Source organism: Schistocerca americana, chromosome 3 (genome assembly GCF_021461395.2).
Source record: "Schistocerca americana isolate TAMUIC-IGC-003095 chromosome 3, iqSchAmer2.1, whole genome shotgun sequence".
NCBI classification, from domain to species: Eukaryota; Metazoa; Arthropoda; class Insecta; order Orthoptera; family Acrididae; genus Schistocerca; species Schistocerca americana.
This window is the reverse complement of record NC_060121.1, coordinates 973,504,970-973,520,477: the sequence shown is the minus strand read 5'-3', so window position 1 is coordinate 973,520,477 and position 15,508 is coordinate 973,504,970. Positions and strand designations below refer to the sequence as shown.

Here is a 15,508-nt window from a genome sequence, read left to right as displayed (position 1 = left end):
GGCAAAGCAGCACCTGGACAAGCTCCAGAGGCTGCAGAACCGCGCCCTCAGAACGGCACTGCACCTACCTCTTGGATTCCCTACAGACGACTTGCACGCCGCAGCCGAAATCCCACTCCTGAGAGAGCGTTTCCAGGATCTGGCAAGGGCCTTCTATGAGGGTTCTTCCAGACCCGGAAACGCACTCATCCACTCCCTAGGTCGGTATGACATGTCCCGCGATAAGCATAAGCGCCCTATGACGATCTTCGACGATTAAGTCGAAGAGAAAATCCCAATACCCAATCCCTAATTCAGTTCCTTCATATATAACACCAATCTTTTCGCCTACCTCACAACGATCATCACAAATCACAGACACCAAAAAACTATAGAAAAATCACACACACACGTTCACAGGGGAGTAAAAGCCGAAAGGCTACAAACTCCCCCTCACACTTCCCCAAAGGGGGGAAAGTAATAGATGAGAGCAGCAGCAGGGACCTCACTGCAGGTCCCCATTTGGCTGGCTGGTCGAATCCAGATTTGTGTGGCATTTGGATGCGACAGTGGTCTGATGATTGACTGCATGGGAACATGAGGGCAGGCAATACTAGTCGTCAAGGTTCGTATCGACTTCCTCTGACCAACACGATAGGTGATCGTGGTATTTTGCATACTGTAACCCTATCGTATCTGCACCTAGCATCTCAGAAAAACTAATGCACTCACGGAAAAACTCTGTCACTCAGCACCGCTGACGAGAAACAAAGCAGCAATCGGTCTAAGGAGTTACCGTCCCAAGCGTAGGCTGCCGTTAACACCACAACAAAATAGGTTGCCGTTGTGGACTACTGATGGATGGCATCGGATAGTGCTCAGTGATTAACTGTTGTTCTGCAGTACCACGGATCGGCATAGTCGACGAATATGGCGCGACTTAAGGAGAGGTTCCATTCTTCCAACATTCTGGAGAGGCACGGCAATGTTACCCTGCTGTCTTGGTGTGGGGAGCTATCGAGTGTGTCCTCAGTTCACAGCTGTTGGTGATTGAGGGTACTCTGATGGCGCAACGATATTTCACATCATGCGCCCTCATCGATTCCCTATCATTTTACAGCATCTTGGTGACATTTTTCAAGAGAATAGTGCTCGTGAGGACTTGGCTCGTTTCTTTATAGCTGTATTCGTGATACTGGGGTCCTCCCATGGCCAGAAAGAATAGGACATGTGTATGAGCAGCCTCAACTCCATCCCAGTGGCTGTATCCAGCGTATCAATAACCAGTTGAAACAGACGTGGACCAACTTGACTCAGAAGAGGTTATAATGCCTTTCTGGCACGCTTCCCAACCGCATCCAAACGAGAGGATCCTTTATTGTATGATTATATGATAGCGGAACAAACACTGGTAGCAGTTACTTCTGTAAAATATCTGGGAGTACGCGTGCGGAACGATTTGAAGTGGAATGATCATATAAAATTAATTGTTGGTAAGGCGGGTACCAGGTTGAGATCCATTGGGAGAGTGCTTAGAAAATGTAGTCCATTAACAAAGGAGGTGGCTTACAAAACACTCGTTCGACCTATACTTGAGTATTGCTCATCAGTGTGGGATCCGTACCAGATCGGGTTGACGGAGGAGATAGAGAAGATCCAAAGAAGAGCGGCGCGTTTCGTCACAGGGTTATTTGGTAAGCGTGATAGCGTTACGGAGATGTTTAGCAAACTCAAGTGGCAGACTCTGCAAGAGAGGCGCTCTGCATCGCGGTGTAGCTTGCTCGCCAGGTTTCGAGAGGGTGCGTTTCTGGATGAGGTATCGAATATATTGTTTGCCCCTACTTATACCTCCCGAGGAGATCACGAATGTAAAATTAGAGAGATTAGAGCGCGCACGGAGACTTTCAGACAGTCGTTCTTCCCGCGAACCATACGCGACTGGAACAGGAAAGGGAGGTAATGACAGTGGCACGTAAAGTGCCCTCCGCCACACGCCGTTGGGTGGCTTGCGGAGTATAAATGTAGATGTAGATGATCATGCTATTACGTGGGCCCATACTGCACAAGTCTTCTGATTTTGAGTCGATTTTGTAATCACTGAAGTAACATCCCATACCTTTTCAGCTCGTTAACTTCCATTTCGTTTCCTTCATCCCTTCTTGGTACTTTACTTTCATGTCAGGCTTTGTACTGCTTTGAAAGAAGCTACTTTTGTCTCAATGTTCTAGTATCTTGGAACAGACGTAGATAACGACAGTGGTCTGTGATTCTGTACAGTCTCACCCTGCTTGTAAACAGGAGCAAAATGCGCTGTGTTCCAGTTGAGCGCCCACATCATTCAATCATTATGACTATGACGCGATACCACACCCGGAAAACATTTATGTTAACGTTACCATCGTTGTCAAAAGGGTCTAGAGCCAACAGTCCACGACAGAGGGGGAGGGGGGGTTAAGAAAGGTACACAGTAACGTAAGCGGCATTGTGTATGCTTTGGGTGCTCAAAATTTTGACTGACCTCTGAGCTCTATCTTTAGTTTTTTTAGGATGGCTACAGCAGTGTGAATGAAAATAGCGTGGACGCCTCAAGCGAGGTGGAAATAGCTGCTGGGAGCTGTGACAGGGCGTTTACAAACACAGCCGGCGGCGCAGCGGCAAACACGGCAGCGCTGTTTGATCTCTGGCCAGAGACGGGGCGCTCTTGTCTTCCGGCAGCGTGCCTGCGTCCTGATCACAAGTCAGTAGACTGGAGCCACACCGCTAGCGGAAATCACTGGATTTATAACCCGATATACTGCTCGGATTTCACTTTAGGACGTATAAATCCGTGGCGCTTCACGAAACATTGAGGGGTGGAGAGACCGGCAAACCAGTGTTTGCGGCCTACATGCTTGTGCAGAACGCAGAAATACACTACTGGCCATTAAAATTGCTACACCAAGAAGAAATGCAGATGATAAACGGGTATTCACTGGACAAATATATTATACTAGAACTGACAAGTGATTACATTTTCACGCAATTTGGGTGCATAGATCCTGAGAAATCAGTACCCAGAACAACAACCTCTGGCCGTAATAACGGCCTTGATACGCCTGGGCACTGAGTCAAACAGAGCTTGGATGGCGTATACAGGTACAGCTGCCCATGTAGCTTCAACACGATACCCCAGTTCATCAAAAGTAGTGACTGGCGTCTTTTGACGAGCCAGTTGCTCGGCCACCATTGATCAGGCGTATTCAGTTGGTGAGAGATATGGAGAAAGTGCTGGCCAGGGCAGCAGTCGAACATTTTGTGTATCCAGAAAGGTCCGTACAGGACCTGCAACATGCGGTCGTGCATTATTCTGCCGAAATGTAGGGTTTCGCAGGGATCGAATGAAGGGTAGAGCCACGGGTCGTAACACATCTGAAATGTAACGTCAACTGTTCAATGTGCCGTCAATGCGAACAAGAGGTGAGCGAGACGTGTAACCAATGGCACCCCATACCATCACGCCGGGTGATACGCCAGGAAGGCGATGACGAATACACGCTTCCAATGTGCATTCACCGCGATGTCGCCAAACACGGATGCGACCATCACGATGCTGTAAACACAACCTGGATTCATGCGAAAATATGGCGTTTTGCCATTCGTGCACCCAGGTTGGTCGTCGACTACACCACCGCAGGCGCTCCTGTCTGTGATGCAGCGTCAAGGGTAACCGCAGCCATGGTCTCGCAGCTGATAGTCCATGCGGCTGCAAACGTCGTCGCACTGTTCGTGAAAATGGTTGTTGTCTTGCAAACGTCCCTATCTGTTGACTCAGGGATCGAGACGTGGCTGCACGATCCCTTACAGCCATGCGGATTAGATGGCTGTCATCTCGACTGCTAGTGATACGAGGCCGCTGGGATCCAGCACGGCGTTCCGTATTACCCTCCTGAACCCACCGATTCCATAATCTGCTAACAGTCATTGGATCTCGACAAACGCGAGCAGCAATGTCGCGATTCGATAAAACCGCTTTCGCGATAGGCTACAATCCGACCTTTATCAAAGTCGGAATTGTGATGGTACGCATTTCTCCTCCTTACACGAGGCATCACAACAAAGTTTCACCAGGCAACGCCGGTCAACTGCTGTTTGTGTGTGAGAAATCGGTTGGAAACTTTCCTCATGTGAGCACGTTGTAGGTGCCGCCACCGGCGCCAACCTTGTGTGAATGCTCTGAAAAGCTAATTATTTGGATATCACAGTATCTTCTTCCTGTCGGTTAAATTTCGCGTCTGTAGCACGTCATCTTCGTGGTGCAGCAATTTTAATGCCCAGTAGTGTAGCTTTTGGTATAGTCCAATGGCTTGGTGACGAAGTATCTGTATCCTGGGTGCCAGAACGCTGCGATAAGGAATCCATGTAGTTAAGTCACTGCACTGCTCCTTGCGCTCTGTTAACTTAGTCTTAAGGCGGAAATTAACAGCTCATCAGGAGGGTGAATGGCTGAAGGTACAAATGAGACTACGGGAGCTTAAGCCCATAGTTATTAACAGCGTGATACGAGTAAAGAATTGTACTTCTATGCGAAAAACAACTTCAAACGTCTGAATACTTTACAAACGGGTTAATGTGTCAGATATTTGACTTTCAGCATGTAAGAGAAAAGAAGTTAAGGAAAATTAACTTTTTATACCTGGGATTCGTAGTCATGTAGAACTTCATAAGAGACATCATATTTACGCCAGTGACTGTAACACTTTCTTTATTTCACGATTGCAATTTCGGCCTTAGGCCATTATCAAGTGAAGATGTTATGGCTATTAAGTCATGTCAACCTGAAATGAGCTGACACATTTATATGTCGTTGTCAGAGTATTTAACGGTAATGACAACGACATATATAAGTGTCAGCTCATTTCAGGTTGACGTGGCCTAATAGGCATAACATTTTCACTTGATAATGGCCTAAGGCCGAAATTGCAATCGTTAAATAAAGAAAGTGTTACAGACAGTGGCGTAAATATGATGCCTTTTATGAATTTAAGGAAAAGTTTGAAATTATACTTAGTTTGTTGGAAGTCGCTACGTGCTGCCATGACGAAACAGTTGATCAACAGAAAAAAATTTGGGTGGTGTGCTATTCATTTTACACAAAAGCTAGTTTTTCAGGCATGTAATGTTTATGACGTCATCTCTCCTGGACTATGTGTCGTGAAATGACATAACTTTGCTGTTACATTCAGTGGTGTATGTGGATACTGCCTGGAAACTCCATTACGAATAGAGTCAGTGGCAAGGAAGTAATAAATTAAAACTCCATGCTTAATGCTGACGTTCTACTGCATGAGCACTGTGGCAAGCAATAAACTTTATCCCTTTCGTGATTTCGTAAGAATTTGAAATTATGTGTAACGTACGATAGAAGTCGCTCAGTGTCCGCGTATTCTGAGCGACGTCAGTTGAGCTGTCCCAAGATAAACACACAGTTTGTAAATGTAATACTTGTCGGACTGCGTTAAACTTTTAACATAAGCTTATATCTCTTAACACATAGAGTGTGAAGGAGTTTCAGATTTTTAAATTCGGTCAATAATTACGCTAAATATTGAAAATCGAACTTTTCAGCCCCTACGCTGCAACTAGTACGAGGCTCTGGATTCCGTGATAGCGCTTTTAATACAGATTCCGCGTTCTGTGATAGCGTTTTAGTAGTATGGGTAATGTCACTTCAGCCAGCCGAAGAAAACTCAGAATCCTTGTTTATGTGGCGTGCCGTTCTGGAACTTCTTCTTTCATCTTTTGAGTGGTGTGCGCCTAGATCTTTCTTTAAGCTTTGAAGGAACGAGTGTGTAAGCGATTTTGAAATATTGTGTTTCAGCTTCCTACCGTAAATGTGTGGCAAGAATGTGAGAACGAACAGCGGTTGCTTCATTCTTTCTCAGTAATATCAATCATGCTTCTGGACTTAGGTTGAAATCACTTTGAACGTGTTCGGAAATTCCAGTTACAAACTTCTAGCACTTGCACCGGGGAGTGAGTACATACTACACTCCTGGAAATGGAAAAAAAAACACATTGACACCGGTGTGTCAGACCCACCATACTTGCTCCGGACACTGCGAGAGGGCTGTACAAGCAATGATCACACGCACGGCACAGCGGACACACCAGGAACCGCGGTGTTGGCCGTCGAATGGCGCTAGCTGCGCAGCATTTGTGCACCGCCGCCGTCAGTGTCAGACAGTTTGCCGTGGCATACGGAGCTCCATCGCAGTCTTTAAGGCCGGTATTACACTATCAAATTTCTTTGTCAAAGATTTGATCAAAGATGTGATCCAATATTCCGTCCAATATATTTGACAAAGATCTTTGACGTAGCGCTACAAGGGGTATTACACTGTCATCAAATTTTTCGTCAAAGTTCAAGATGGCTGACAACAACTTGTTATTAGCCGCAGCAGTTGCACGTACTCCAATTGCATTGTGTGCACATGCGGAAAAGAAGTGGGGGGAAAAATGGAACCATACATACGAGGTTGACAGTCTTAAAAGTCCTGGGATTACAACTTGATAATAAATTCAGTTGGGAGGAGCACACCACAGAACTGCAGAAACGCCTTAACAAATCTGTATTTGCAATTCGAGTGTTAGCAGACATAGGCAATATAAAAATGAAAAAGCTTGCATACTTTCATTCCATAATGTCATATGGGATAATATTTTGGGGTAAATCTTGAAGTCAAACAAAAGTTTTCAAGGTCCAAAAGCGTGTAATACGTATTATTTGTGGAGTAAATTCACGGACCTCCTGCAGAAACCTCTTCAAAGAACTGGGTACTTCAGATTCTTGCATTGGTACTGGGGGGAAATAAGAAAGAAAATGAAACTGTTGGCGGGCCAGAAGTACAGTGAGACTGTCGTTTGGACGTACGAGATTTGCAGGTTAGCTTTTTTTGTTTTGTATTTCATGCCTAGATACTTCCGTAGAGATATTGTTGCATGTGGATCATTATATGTAATGATTATTACAATACATGCAACGATATGTTTGTACAGTTATCTAGGCATGAGAAACAAACAAACAAAAACTATAACTCTTGTAGGCCCAAATGACAGAGTCTCACTATACTTCCGGCTCGCAGGTTAACTACTGCCTCTCAGTATATTTACTTCTTAATAAAATTTGTCGTAAATAATATAACTCTTTTTCCAACAAACAACTCAGTTCATAAATACAATACCAGGAACAAAAATGATCTGCACAAGGACTTAAAAACACTTACTTTAGTTCAAAAAGGGGTCCACTACTCAGGAACACTCATCTTCAATAATTTGCCAGGAAACACAAAACATTTAGTTAGAAATAAAGATCAGTTTAAAAGGAGCCTGAAAGACTTACTACTGGCCAACTCCTTCAACTCCATTGGTGAAATTTTTGATAGAAACAAATGATGTATTTATTCATACCATTAGTATTTTTATTTCAGCTTAAAAAAAAATCGACATGTTCCACATCCACGAGGATCTCCTCAGCACGGATCTATGGAACGAAAAACTAATCTAATCTGGGTGAAGCCGTGGGTTTTACGACGACACGATAAAAGCATTCAACAAAACTTGTTACGTGAGCTTACAGTGGAAGACGTCAAGTCGTACATCAATTACTTAAGAATGGATGAGCATACATTTCTGTATGTGCTCAATGAAGTGTATCCTCATATCACAAAGCACAATTTTCACTTAAGAACTGCTACATCTTCAGAAGACAGGCTCACTGTAACACTCCGATTCCTTGCTACAGGAGAGGGTTATGTTATGTTAGGTTAGGTTAGGTCAGGTCAGGTTAGGTCTCCAATCTTCTTAATCTATTCTTTATTCAGGGTGCCTCACGTTGTAAAGCGCCTCATAAGCTTCAGACATCTCTATTAATTCTGTAGTTGTCGGCACACACCAATTGTATTTACCGGCAATGGTTATAAAAACACTACAGACGACAGAACGCTGCAGCGATGCTAGCGCTCCGCGTGGTAACATATCGCATTGCAGTGAACAGAAGACAAGCGATTTCTTTGATCAAATATACGGCCTCGGCCTAGATTTGATCAAATATTGGACGACATTTGTCAAAGATCCCTATTACACTGTCAAATATCTTTGACAAAGATATTGGACAAAGATATTGGACAAAGAAATTTGGTAGTGTAATACCGGCCTAACACTGGTAGCATGCCGCGACAGCGTGGACGTGAACCTTATGTGCAGTTGACGGACTTTGAGCGAGGGCGTATAGTGGGCATGCGGGAGGCCGGGTGGACGTACCGCCGAATTGCTCAACACGTGGGGCGTGAGGTCTCCACAGTACATCGATGTTGTCGCCAGTGGTCGGCGGAAGGTGCACGTGCCCGTCGACCTGGGACCGGACCGCAGCGACGCACGGATGCACGCCAAGACCGTAGGATCCTACGCAGTGCCGTAGGGGACCGCACCGCCACCTCCCAGCAAATTAGGGACACTGTTGCTCCTGGGGTATCGGCGAGGACCATTCGCAACCGTCTCCATGAAGCTGGGCTACGGTCCCGCACACCGTTAGGCCGTCTTCCGCTCACGCCCCAACATCGTGCAGCCCGCCTCCAGTGGTGTCGCGACAGGCGTGAATGGAGGGACGAATGGAGACGTGTCGTCTTCAGCGATGAGAGACGCTTCTGCCTTGGTGCCAATGATGGTCGTATGCGTGTTTGGCACCGTGCAGGTGAGCGCCACAATCAGGACTGCATACGACCGAGGCACACAGGGCCAACACAGGAGTGTATGTTTCCATAACTTAAAGAACGCCTTTGACTACCTCACTTTGATACTGATGAAGCGGCGTGGTGAGGCTGTGGCTCCGTCAAAGTCAAACTTTCTACAGTGACGATATCAACAAACTGATCTCTCGTTGGGAGAAATATGTCCGTAGCCAGGGTAAATATGTAGATAAATAAATGTGTAGACGTGAAGAATAAGGATGTAGAATGTTAATAAAATTTGTTTTACTTAATTGTTTCAAGAGTTTTCGCATTAAAAAAAAATCGGAGGCATTACTTTTAGCTCGCCCTCCCATTAAATCGTTGTATCTCCTCAGTAATTTAATATATTGTAATATTTGTATCTCCTTAGCAGTTTCAAAACGAGATTTTAAGTTTCAGAACTCTTAGAGGGCATATGTGGACTCTGACCTTATTTATGAACTGCTGATTAAAACTGAAGAAATTGCAAAACAAAAGAAGAAAATTAAGAAGATACCTGGGTAAACTGAAAGAGCCAGAGGTTGCTTAGAGTTTCAGAAGGAGCATTAGGCAACGACTGACACACACAGGAAGTAAGCGAATAGAAGGGAACAGAGAGATAGAAGAGATGAAATGGTGAAGGGAGTAGTGGTCCAAATAGGTAAAAAGACAAGGGCTAGATTCCTATATAACAAAGAAGGAATTGAATTTAATAGAGTAAGTGAGAAAAATATAAAAATGCAGCGAATGAAGTAAGTGAACGAGAACAAAGACGTCAAAAAAATTAGATCCACAGAAAGTGAAAAATGGATAAGCAGAAATGGCTACAGGACAAATGTATCGAACCAATCTTCGGAAGCTCACAATAACTACTACGTCTTCAGTGCATTGATACTTCGAAACAAACTTTCGGTCAAACTCTACTATTGTGTGTAGTGTTGAAGACGCTGATTGTGACAAAAAACTGTTGTTTGTTCCACGGCATGGAATTCACAAAACATTTGAACAAACAGTAAAGTTTTAGTACCAATATTATTTTCCTATGGTGAGAATAAGTCCAAAGGCATCTTGATGGTAGAGCACTACATTTACATTGCTCAAGCTGCCTTACGGTGACCAGCGGAAGGTACTTCGTGTGTGTTTGCTACTTTCTACTTTTGCTGTCCCATTCGTGAATGTTGGACAGGAAGAACGATTGTTTTGCCTTCATCGTCTTTTCACTGAATAAACAGAACAGGAGGTAATACACTCATAAGGCAAAACAATATGACCCTGCACACCGTGACACTGGATGCCCCCTAGTGGCGTTGCGGGCACGTGACGTGATAACAAATGAACGCAGACGGAGCAGACACGGACAGGGGATCAGCCTAGCGAAGATATGGGGTACCAATGGGGGAAATCCATCGACGTAAGCGACTTTGACAAAGAATAGATCATTATTAAGCAGAGCCTGTGGACGAGTATCTCGGAAACGGTGCAGCTCGTCGAATGTTCGCGTGCTACTGTCGTGAGCATTTACGGAAAGAGGTAGGAGGGCAGTGAAACTACCACTAGGTATTATGTGGTTGGACGTCCACGATTCGTTACAGAACGTGGGGTTCGGAATCTCGTATGCTCTGTAAAGTAGGACAGATGGTGATCTGCGGCATTTCTACCGAAAGAGCAAATGGTTTAAATGGCTCTGAGCCCTATGGGACTTAACTGCTAAGGTCATCAGTCCCCTACAACTTAGAACTAATTAAACCTAACTAACCTAAGGACATCACACACATCCATGCCTGAAGCAGGATTCGAACCTGCGACCGTAGCAGTCGCATGGTTCCAGACTGTAGCACCTAGAACCGCTTGGCCGCTCGGGCCGATCCGAAAGAGCACAATGCTGGTGCATGCACAAGTGTTTTGGAGCACACCCTTCATGATACATAACTGAACGTACATAATTGAACATGGAGCTCTGCAGAAGATCACCCGTAAGTGTTCACATGCTGATCCATAGACATCGTCAGTTAAGATGACAGTGGGCACGGGACCATCGGGATTCGACCGTCGATCAATGGAAACTTGTCACCTCTTCCGGTGTACCACATTTTTCCTACACTAGGTCAATGGTCGTCTCCACAACTCCGCCATAGAAATGAACAGCGGCTCGAAACTTGCAGTGTGCAACAGACACAGTTTCGGTGGGAGCATTGTCATGCTATGGGACAAATTCTCCTGCGCTTTCGCGGGACCTGTGGTAGTAATCGAAGACACTCTGACAGCTGCAAACCACCTACATCCTTTCATGCTTGATGTCTTCCTCGACTGTGATGTCATGTTTCATCAGTATAATATTCCCGGTCTTAGAGCCAGAACCGTGCCACACTGCTTTGAAGAGCTTCATAGTCAAGTTGATATCTCGGCGACCAAATTCACTTGATTTAAATCCTATGGAGCCTATCTGGGTAGCTATCGGGCGCCATCACCGTGTACGCAAATCAGCAGCCCATTCACACGAATTGCGTGGCATATGTGTGGTAACGAGCGAGTTGTGGCGCCCTGAAAATATTCTACAATTTTCAAGTTCAGAGTTGGCGGCCACCGCGTGACGCCGCACAACGGCCGGACCACGGGGTCCAGATGACCGCGCGGCTGTGGCTTCCATGGTGACGCTGTGTCGATGAAAGAGACATGCCAGGGGTGCCAAAGATGGCGGACCTTTTGAAACCTTAATGACAGACATTTCAATAGTTCACACAGAAATTAATAGTAGCCAGAGGAATCATGATACCTTAAAAAGAAACAAGTACATTACCATTATTTGCACAACGATTCTGATCGTGGAATTAGATTTTCAATATCTTTATTAGTTTCAAATTTTAGTATCTGACTGTAAATTACGCAACCAAGGAATATCCAAAATCTAAACGGTTCATCCGATTTTGTCGATCGACGTGTCTTTAGAAAGCTATTAGTGTAAACCTAAATCGGTATGAATTACAGGCATGTAACTTCAATAGTACATTAGGTATTGGAGGTCAAAGTGGCCTATTACTATTGATTGCGTCAGGCCATAACTAATCCACAGTTACACGAAAAAACGGTAGCAGCGTGTTTATGAATATACTTATTCGTCTTTGTCCTTGTTTATATCCGACATATACTATTCATGAAGAAACTGGTTAAATATTTACTGTGTTTTAGAAAGCTCAGAGACATTAGGCTACTAGCCTACTTTTGTTTCTATTCCTTTGATATGTGTTTATTTGATTTGTTTATGTATTTAATAATGTGTGTTAGAGCCTGTTTATGGTCCAACTGTAGGAATATTTATTTAAGATCAAGCTATTTAAATGTAAATCCAGTATTTCGTATGTATTTTAATATGTTTGTGAGTGTGCGGGAGCGCTCCAGCCAATCACAGTGCTCGTTAATGGAGAGTATGGCAGAGGACACGGGAGGTGCTGGAAGGAGAGTGCTGGATGGGAAACAGCGACGGGGAGTCGCGGGAAAGACTTGGAGATTGGAGCAGTTTGCGCGTGGTCGCGGGAGACAGAAATATTTCGTGGTGCCGACTTGTGCTAATGTGAGATTTCCGTGGCTTCTGCAGTGAAGACGTAATATGCATTTAGAAGTGAATATCTCACGAGCTATGTTGTTGTTCATAACTAATTACATGAAGTGGGAATCTATTGTTTCCCTGTTATTTTTATTTAATCGACACCAATAAGTGTTTTACAGTCATAAAGGTATTTCTGCTGTCGTACTCATCATTTAAAGTCGTTAAAATAGCACCTGCAGATTTTATTTAACTGCAATCCTTCATTTATAAATGTCTATTTTTCGTTTCAATTTCACAATTGCCGAATGATAGGAACCTTCAACCATTCGATTCATGTGTATATTCATGTTGTATACTGTAGACTCAGCAGTATTTGGCTTGTAATGCGGCAACTACGTGTCCCAGCCGCTAGACAACGAAACCAGCCAAAACTTCTAATATTCCAACTTTGAGTCTGTGAGTATGTAGTTTAGGGCCATCACCACACATTTATTTATTTGAAAGTCACCACAGGTGTGTAGACACCTAATTCCACGTACCTCCACAAACCTACCAACAAACTATCGGATCCCTGTACGCAGAGTCAGTGATGTATTTCGTTCCACAGATGGACAAGCAAGCTATTAAGCAGGTGTTGTTCTGACTCATTACCGTATACTGGTCTACATCTCTGGGAACATACATTGTTGGAGTTATTGTAGTAAACCGTAACATAGCACGCCCAGCTAGCCGTGCGGTCTAACGCGCTGCTTCCCGAGCGGGAAGGCGTTCTGGTCCCCTGCACGAATCCATCTGGCGCATTAGTGTCGAGGTCCGGTGTGCCGGCCAGTCTGTGGATGGTTTTTAAGTCGGTTTTCCATCTGCCTCGGCGAATGCGGGCTGGTTCCCCTTATTCCGCCCCAGTTACACTATGTCGGCGATTGCTGCGCAAACAACTTCTCCACTCACGCGTACACCACCATTACTCTACCACGCAAACATTTCGGGTTACACTCGTCTGGTATGAGACGTTCCCTGGGGGGTCCATCGGGGGCCGAACTGCACAATAACCCTGGGTTCGGTGTGGGGCGACGGTGAGGTGGGTGGACTGCTGTGGCCTGTTAGGAGGTTGTGAACCACTGAAGGCTACTGTGGAGCGAAGCCTCTCCATCGTTTCTAGGTATCCAGTTCAATACACAAACCATAACGTGATGCGCAACTTATCTCTTGTAGCAAATCAGATTGGAGTTGGTTGGGCATCTCTGTGAGACTTTGACGCTTGCTGAATGAACTTCGAACTCAACGCACTGCTCCTTTTTGGATCTTCTCTGTTTTTTCTGTCGCTCTTACCTAACGAGATTAGCAGAACTCACATATCAGTCGAATGAGGGTATCGTGCACTGCCTTCTTCGTGAGCGGATTAGGCTACACTTCCAGGGGATTCTTGCAATGAATTTCTCTAGCATCCGCATTACTTACAACAGATCATGCTATCGTTTTACTTTCAGTTGCTTCGTACACGTGCTCTCAGATATCAAATCCACGTGAATGCTTGCAGTAATTGTACGATAGTCGTGCAAATATAAGGTAACGGGTTTTTCCGGCTGTTTATGCACAAGTTCTCACTGTATTTTATGGTATAGGGCAACCGCCAATCCATGTACCATACGTCGATACTCTGCAGTTGCTTCTGCCTTGTTGCTACATTTTTCTTATGTCGCGGCTTACCTCCATACAGAACCAAAATATGGCTCTGAGCACTATGGAACTTAACTTCTGAGGTCATCAGTCCCCTAGAACTTAGAACTACTTGAACCTGAACAACCTAAGGACACCACACACATCCATGCCCGAGGCAGGATTCGAACCTGCGACCGTAGCGGTTTCAGACTGTAGCGCCTAGAACCGCTCGGACACTCCGGCCGGCCATACAGAACCACCATCCGCGGAAACTTCCGACGTTAGCTACTAGATGATTCATATATACTGATAAAATGAAAGGTCCTAATGCAGTCCCTTGTGGTACACCCGTAATTACTTTAACGTCTAAAGCTTTTTCTCTGCTGTGAATAACATGCTGTGTTAACAGAATGAGATTTTCACTCTGCAGCGGAGTGTGCGCTGATATGAAACTTCCCAGCAGATTAAAACTGTGTGCCGGACCGAGACTCGAACTCGGGACCTTCGCCTTTCGCGGGCAAGTGATCTACCAATTGAGCCACCCAAGCACGTATCACGCCGCGTCCTCATAGCTTTACTTCTGCCAGTACCTCTTCTCCTACCTTCCAAACTTTATAGAAGCTCTCCTGCCAGCGTAGCAGAACTAGCACTCCTGAAAGAAAGGATATTGCGGAGACATGGCTTAGCCACAGCTTGGGGGATGTTCCTAGAGCACTTGCCCGCGAAAGACAATGGTCCCGAGGTCGAGTGTCGGTCCAGCACACAGTTTTAATCAGCCAGGAAGTTTCATATCAGCGCACACTCCGCTGCAGAGTGAAAATCACATTCTGGAAACATCCCCCAGGCTGTGGCTAAGCCATGTCTCCGCAATATCCTTTCTTTCAGGAATGCTAGTTCAGCAAGGTTCGCAGCAGAGCTTCTGTAAATATTGGAATTTAGGACGCGAGGTACTGGCACAAGTAAAGCTGTGAGTACCGGGCGTGAGTCGTGCTTGGGTAGCTCAGATGGTAGAGCACTTGCCCGCGAAAGGCAAAGGTCCCGAGTTCGAGTCTCGGTCCGGCACACAATTTTAATCTGTCAGGAAGTTTCATGCTGTGGTAAATTTGCAAGGGAAGTTTTCCATCCAGTCACAAACCAAGTCTGATAATCCGTACGCTCGTATTTTGTACATAAAGCGATCGTGTGGGACAGCCTCTAACGCTTTCCGGAATTCAAAGAACTGTCTGCGTCAATCTGAGCATCGGCATCTAGCGCCTTGTGGGTCTCGTAGACGAACAGGGCGAGTTGGGTTTCATACGATGGTTGTTTACATCAGTATTCTTCCTTTCACTCACACTCTTTAGCTGGTCCGGCGATGGAAATCTGGAATTGCCTGCCGCTCGGCTCGCAGCTGGGAACAGCGGGAATCTGCGAACAGGTTTGTGCTGGCTGAGCGGCGGCGCTGATGTGGTGTGCTTTGCTGTGTGTTGCAGGGCTTTTACCTGTACCTGTACTTCGGCAGCATGGTCTTCCTCATCTACATGTACGCGATGCTGCTGCGAGAGAGGGCGTCCCAGTCCGTGGCCAGCTCCTTCAGTAAGTC

The 15,508-nt window shown here is 45.4% G+C and overlaps 1 protein-coding gene across 1 annotated transcript in view; it reads left to right on the top strand.

Annotated features, from left to right (window-relative positions):
• The window catches only part of LOC124606599 (proton channel OtopLc-like), a 229,782-nt gene that overhangs the window by 59,157 nt on the left and 155,117 nt on the right, over positions 1-15,508 (top strand). Inside the window, exon 4 of the mRNA XM_047138584.1 lies at positions 15,399-15,501. Coding sequence (XP_046994540.1) covers positions 15,399-15,501 — 103 coding nt within the window. The remainder of the gene's footprint in view (positions 1-15,398; positions 15,502-15,508) is intronic.